Here is a 7,176-nt window from a genome sequence, read left to right on the forward strand (position 1 = left end):
GGATGAACCTGGAAAACATTAGGCTGAGTGATATAAGACAATCACAAAACAACAAATATTGAATGAGCTCACTAATAAGATAAGCAAATATCTAGAGATCAGAGTTTAGTAGTGGTAACCAGAGACAGAAGACAGATGGAAAAGCTGAAGCATTATTTAGAACACATTGAGTTTCTGTTTGTGGTGATGAGAAATTTGGTAATAGATACTGGTGATTGATGCACAACACAGTTTATGTAATAATTCTCACTGAATTGTACACATGAAAAATGTTTAATTGGCCAATACAGTGTTATCTAAATTTGTACAACAATCACAGAAACAGCCCAGGAACTCTAAGCTTGAGACAAATGCTTAGAACTGGCATCATCAAGGAGAATTACAGCCTTTCATGAGTCTTATCTGTCCCAGCCCCACAGGCTTCCAACCACGGGAGAATGGCTGCAGAGAATCACTCTACTGTGACAGAATTCATTCTAGGAGGATTAACAAATCGGCCAGAGCTCCAGCTCCCTCTCTTCTTCCTCTTTCTAGGGATCTACATGGTCACCATGGTGGGGAACCTGGGCATGATCACGCTCATTTGTCTGAATTCCCAGCTTCATACCCCCATGTACTACTTCCTCAGCAATTTGTCATTTGTTGATATGTGCTACTCCTCTGTCATTACTCCTAAAATGCTGGTGAACTTTGTGTCAGAGAAGAACAGCATATCTTATGCGGGGTGCATGTCACAGCTCTACTTTTTCCTTGTTTTTGTCATTGCCGAGTGTTACATGTTGACAGTGATGGCCTACGACCGCTATGTTGCCATCTGCACCCCTTTGCTTTATAATATCATTATGTCGGATCGAATCTGCTCCCTGCTAGCGGCTGCAGTCTACATCATAGGGCTCATTGGCTCAATGATAGAGACTGGCCTCATGTTAAAACTGTCCTATTGTGAGAGCCTCATCAGTGATTACTTCTGTGGCATCCTCCCTCTCATGAAACTCTCTTGCTCTAGCACCTATGACATTGAGCTGACAGTTTTCTTTTTGGCTGGATTCGACATCATAGTTACCAGTTCAACAGTCCTTGTCTCTTATGCCTTCATCCTCTTCAACATCCTCCACATCAGAAGCACAGACGGCAGGTCCAAAGCCTTCAGCACCTTCAGCTCCCACTTCACAGCAGTGGGAATCTTCTATGGATCTACTACATTCATGTATCTAACACCTTCCACAGCCAGTTCCTTGGCCCAGGAGAATGTGGCCTCTGTGTTCTACACCACAGTGATCCCCATGTTGAACCCTCTAATTTATAGTCTGAGGAACAAGGAGGTGAAAGATGCCATACAGAAAACACTAAGAAGAAAACTGTGTTAATGCAGATGTTATTATTCTTTCTCAATTTTAAAAGTAAGTTGTTACAAACACCAGAGGAAAGAGCAGCCATGGAAGAGGAATACCAGTCCTCCACATGGTTGGTGAATGTCTTCTCTCATTCTCCTCTCTTCCTTCTGATCCTCTCTCATGACTTACTATTTGCAACCAGCTGTTTTCAGGTTCATATTTTCTTTTATTTGCAATCTATTCTCTCTAGCTGGAGCCCTTTGTTAAACATTTATTAACTTAATTGTAATTTAACATAAATTTTAAACTTTAAGCATTGTGTTTGAGAGTCATTTATTGTTTATTACCTTCTATAGAGAAAATATTACCACCTGTGGCAATGAAATTATTCTATGGATCTGCTGCATTCATGTACATCCAAGGTCAAGGTCAATTCACTGGCTCAGGAGAACGTGGCCTCTGTGTTCTACATCACAGCGATCTCCATGCTAAACACCAAATTTACAGTCTAAAGAACAAGGAGGTGAAGGCCACCGTGTAGAAAGCACGAAGAAGAAGATGTTTGGTTGCAAATGTCATTGTTCTGTCTCGAGTTGAAAACTGAGATATAAATTTAGGCGGGAAGTCCTGTAAAGATTTACACACACATTGATAGAGAACAAATATTTCTCAACACGACTGATTAAGTGCATCCACTCATCTTTTCTTTTCTCTTTTTACTTTCATGTATTTCACGTTTGACTCTGTTTCAGCCTTGCTGATTTCAAGTCTATGTTTTACACCTAGCATCAGTTTTCTCTCTTTGGCCCTCTGATAAACATTACCTATCTGTATTATAATATAAAAAAAATCTAAAACTTTCATCAATGACTTTAAGAGAGGCGTTTGATTTAATTTCCTCTGTAGAGAACATATTACCCAAACCAATTCTCATAATTTACCTTTTGGTGTACATAACACAAACGGATTGAAATCGAAAGTCACCAAGGAATTACACACAACATCTTCCTCAACTAGGTTTCTCCCTTCTTTTCTTTCTCTCTCATTTTCTTCTACTCTCTACTTATTCATACCCGAGATCTACTAAATGGTCCCTTAATTCAATTGCTTTTACCACCATTAATATCATAGCATCAAATACTTATGAATCCTAGGAAGTCTTCTAAGTGTTTTATTTAATTTTCTCATTTTCTCAAATGAGAAAACTTTGATTTAGAGAGGTTGAGTAATTTCTCAGGCTTACATAGCTGGTAAACTTGCAACACGAGAATTCAAACACACAACTCATTATTCCCTTTCTCTTGGCTGATAATTTGTTTGTACAGCCTATACTTTACCCTAATTAAAATTTTCCAATTTCAATCATCTTTTGAAAATAACTTCCCCTATTTGTTCTATCTCTCCATTCATTCCAGATGACCAAGGAGATATTAGGCACTGCTGCAGCCTTTTTTACTCCCTAAATAACTGATTGATCTGCATCTCCTGCCAACCTGACTCAGTGGCATACTGTCATCCTACTTTTGCCTGGGACAATATCAGAGATTCATGTTAAAGCATCAGTGGCCATGCACTACAAAAGATATGTAGAAATTCTTTTAACTGTTATTATTTCTTTAGAAACCATATTGTATCAGTATTTGTTATTTTTAAGTATCTTAGGCACTATGGAGTCCTGGTGATGCAGTGGTTAAGAGCTTGACTGCCAACCAAAAGGTTGGCAGTTCCAATCTACGAGCCACTCCTTGGAAACACTATGGGGCTGTTCTACTCTGTCCTATAGAGGTGCTATGAGTTGGAATCACTCAAAGGCAATATGTTATAATTTTTTTTCTGTATTTATATTATATCAGTCAGAAATGGTAAAGAGAAACAACAATAGATTTCTCAAGTAGAAAGGGATTTCATACTGAAGATTATATTCTCAGTTTATTTGTTCATTTTTTAGTAATTGGATAAGCAGGAGTTAGGGAGCCCTACTGGACTATTAAGTCCAAAGAGACACCAGAATAGATATGACCTAGAGTTCAGAAAACTCCTACAGCTGCTGTCACTACTGCCACCATGAAAAATGACTGTGAGATCCATAAAACTGGTAAACAAACAACAGAAACTTAGACCAACATTCTAGAGAAATGGGCCTCCCTAGCCTTGCTCATCAACAGCAATTGCAGCTGAAGGATGGTTGCCACCTCACTTCCACCTCCCAAAGCTCACATGACTGCATTTAATTAGTAAAAACTAATTCACACTCAGAATTCTAGCTGCAAAAGACCTCTGGAATTTTCAGCCACCCTGAAAGGAGTGCAGAATGGAGCCATTTCAAAATGACCACCATATCCATTTTCTCCTACATGTTCTCTCCTAGAACTGAGAAATCTACCATCAACAAACTCCTTAAAAAAAAATAAACCCGAACATGTTGCCATCAATTCTGACTCATAGTGACTGTATAGGGCAGAGTCAAACTACTCCATAGTTTTCAAGACTGTAAATTTTTACAGAAGAATAAAATGTCTTTATTACCTAAGGTGAAAAATGGTTCTGTTTTTAATAAAACCTTCAAAATTGAAACTCATAAAACAAAAAAATTGGGTGAATTTGATTACATAACAGCTAACTAAGAAATCTTACTCAACTAAGGATCACCAGGGACAAGAGTAATAGAAAGGTAATAGAATGGGAGAAGATATTTGTCGAGTCTAAAACTGACAAGTGATTAATAACCACAATATACAAGTAAATCCTGAAAATCAACATTAAAAAAACTCAACAGAAAAAATGACAACACATAAGAACAGGCAATATGTATAAGAGAAAATCCAAAATGCTACCAAACTTATGAAGAGATGTCCAAATGCATTACTGGTCAGAGAAGCATACCTACCAGACTGGCAAAAACTAGATCTAGTGGAGATGTAAGAATGCAAAACCTTCATGCACTTGAGGCCATTATGGATAGTAATATAACATTAGTTAGGGAAATGTAGTGTATGTATTCCTAGGATCTAGCAGTTCTAGGATAGGATATGTATCCCAAAGTAATTCCCTCTCAGGACATAAAGGGCCATGTACAAACATGTTCACTGTAGCAATATTTGTGTGCTAAAGTTGTTCATCATCTAGAGAGTAGACAGATAAAATATGGAGGCACATCATGAAGACTGTGAAGCAATGAGGTAGTTATTGACATAGCAACATTGATAAACCTTAGAGATACAGTGCTGTGTAAAAAAGGTACAAGATATAAAACACAGTTTATTTATATTGAAATACATATCAATACCAATATACATTTTTCAAAATATATATACGCACATCTATATTACATATACCCCCATGAGTCTGTCAGTTTGTCTTACCGTAGCGGTGTATGTGTATATGCTCCTTAGAAACAAAGATGGCAAGACTTTCTCTCACATACTCTGGACATGTTATCGGGGGGATCAGTTCCTGGAGAAAGACATCATGCTTGGTAAAGTAGATGGTCATTGTAAAAGAGGAAGACTCTCAACTAGATGGATTGACACAGTGGTTACAACAATGGGCTCAAGCATAATGATCACGAGTGTGAGGATGGCGCAGAACCAGGCAGTGTTTCAAATTGTTGTACATAGAGTCACTATGAGTCGGAACTGACTCAGCAGCACCTAACAACAACAACAACAGCAACTTAACAAGGAAAAGACAAACAACCCAATCAAAAAATGAGCAAACGACCTGAATAGACATTTCATCAACAAGCACATGAAACAATGCTCAACATCATTAGCTATTACCAAAACCAAAGTAAACCCATTGCCATCAAGTGGATTCCAACTCACTGCAACCCCATAGGACAGAGTAGAACTGCCCCATAGGGTTTTCAAGGAGCGGCTGGTGATTCAAATTGCTGGCCTTTAGGTTAGCCACTAAAGGCTTAACCATTGTGCCACGAATTGACTTGATGGCAATCGGTTTGGTTTGAACATTAGCTGTTAAACCAAAAACCAAACCCAGTGCCATCAAGTTGATTCTGACTCATAGTGACCCTACAGCACAGAGTAGAAATGCCCCACAGAGTTTCCAAGGAGTGCCTGGTGGATTTGAACTGCCAAATTCTTGGTTAGCAACTGTAGCTTTTAACTACTATGCCACCAGTGCTTCCCCCTAGCTCTTTAGAGAAATGCAAATCAAAACCACAGTGAGATACTACTTCACTTCCACTAGGATGACTAAGATAAAAAAAAACACAAAATAACCAACGTTAGCAAGCATGTGGACAAATAAGAACACTTACCCATTGCTAGTGGCAGTGGCATTAAAAGGGTTGGTGTCACCCTGTGCAGTAACTCATGTTCTCACCAGCCTGGTGGGCAGGGTGGTGGGTAAAGCCCTCCTCACCCCCCCGGTGAGTAGAGCAGCCCACTCTGTCCCATCCTGTCACCTATAAGAGCCTGAGGCCACACAGACACACTCCTCCCAGCCCTACCCCCTGTGAATCCTCACAGTTCCTCCCCTTTCTCATTGGACAAGGTGTACAAGCTCCCCTCCTGACTGGCAGCGAGAGGGTTGTGATGAGCAACTGCACTGGGCTACTAATGACACCAACCCTGGTGAGCCACTCACTTCCAGGTCCCTCCCCTTTGGCACCTGCCTGCCCACTGACAACACTGAACCTGGGGTCATTTTGGTGTCACTCTTCTGACAATGGCACAGGGTGAGATCTGTACCCCTCACACACTTCTAGTGATGCCACTGGCTGGTGAGAATGAAAAATGTTATAGCCACTGTTAAAAATGGTACGTTTTTCCTCAAAAAGTTAAACATGATAGAAGCTATCATAAGACTAAGCAGTTCCACTTGTAGCTATATACCAAAGAGACTTGAAAGCAGTAACACAAATAGAAGCCTGTACACCAGTGCTCATTGCAGCACTATCCACAGTAGCCAAAATGTGGAAACAACCCAAATGTCTATCAACAGGTAAACAAAATGTGGTGTATACACACAATGGAATGTTATGCAGCCATAAAGAGAAATGAAGTTCTGATGCATGCCACCACATGGATGAACCTTGAAAAACTTATTCTGAATGAAATAAGTCAATCACAATAAAGACAAATATTGTATTATCTCACAGTACAAAATACCTAGAGTAGGCAAATGTACAGAGATCAGAGTTTAATAGTGGTTGCCAGGAGAGACAGGGAAAAGGGGAAATCATTGTTTGGGTAGCATTGAGTTTTTGTTTATGGGGACAAAAAGTTAGCAATGGATAATTGGTGATGGTTGATGTAACTGGACTCTCTGAATTGTACAGAAATATATATCTATGTTTTAAAACAATAAATAAAAAAAGGGAATCCTTTCTCAGTCTGGTTTTAGTGAGGCAGAACAATCCAACTGCGATCCTGGGTAGTGAAGTTAAAGGATGTCTCTGCTGAAGGAGCTGGGGCAAGGTAACCCCTGTGGGACACCACAAGATGGCAATGATTAAACAACACCCCATAAGTCATGTTCTCTAGAAACACACCACATTTATTTCCCTTTTGTCAGGAACCTCCTGACCTTGTCTCAAGATGTGTCACAGTGCTGCAAGTTTATGGTCGTTTGTCCAGTCATGAGGAGAAGCAGAAACTATCATAGGTCTGTAATCTGGCAGGCGGATATTATGAAAAAGACTCAAGGGAAAAGGACAGGGGAATCCCCAGGGAAGAGTCTGGGAAAATTGGTCCAATTATTCTCTCCCTACACAGTGAGTCAACTTCCAGTTCCAATCTGTGTACTGCTTTTTTTAATGCAGTGTTTCAGAAATTTATTACTTTTAATTAAAAAATCACCGTAGTGGCAGGAATGCAAA

At 39.6% G+C, this 7,176-nt stretch overlaps 1 protein-coding gene across 1 annotated transcript; it reads left to right on the forward strand.

Moving 5' to 3' along the window:
- Positions 1 to 437: 437 nt before the first annotated feature.
- On the forward strand, positions 438 to 1,367 carry LOC126061135 (olfactory receptor 151-like). Its single transcript, XM_049857466.1, has one exon. The coding sequence runs from the start codon at positions 438 to 440 to the stop codon at positions 1,365 to 1,367; it is 930 nt and encodes a 309-aa protein (XP_049713423.1).
- Positions 1,368 to 7,176: the final 5,809 nt, after the last annotated feature.

Source organism: Elephas maximus, chromosome 17 (genome assembly GCF_024166365.1).
Source record: "Elephas maximus indicus isolate mEleMax1 chromosome 17, mEleMax1 primary haplotype, whole genome shotgun sequence".
NCBI lineage: Eukaryota > Metazoa > Chordata > Mammalia > Proboscidea > Elephantidae > Elephas > Elephas maximus.

What these genes read in the sequence shown, in the direction of transcription:
- LOC126061135 (XM_049857466.1), top strand. Translation starts at nt 438, where the DNA reads ATGGCTGCAGAGAATCACTCTACTGTGACAGAATTCATTCTAGGAGGA.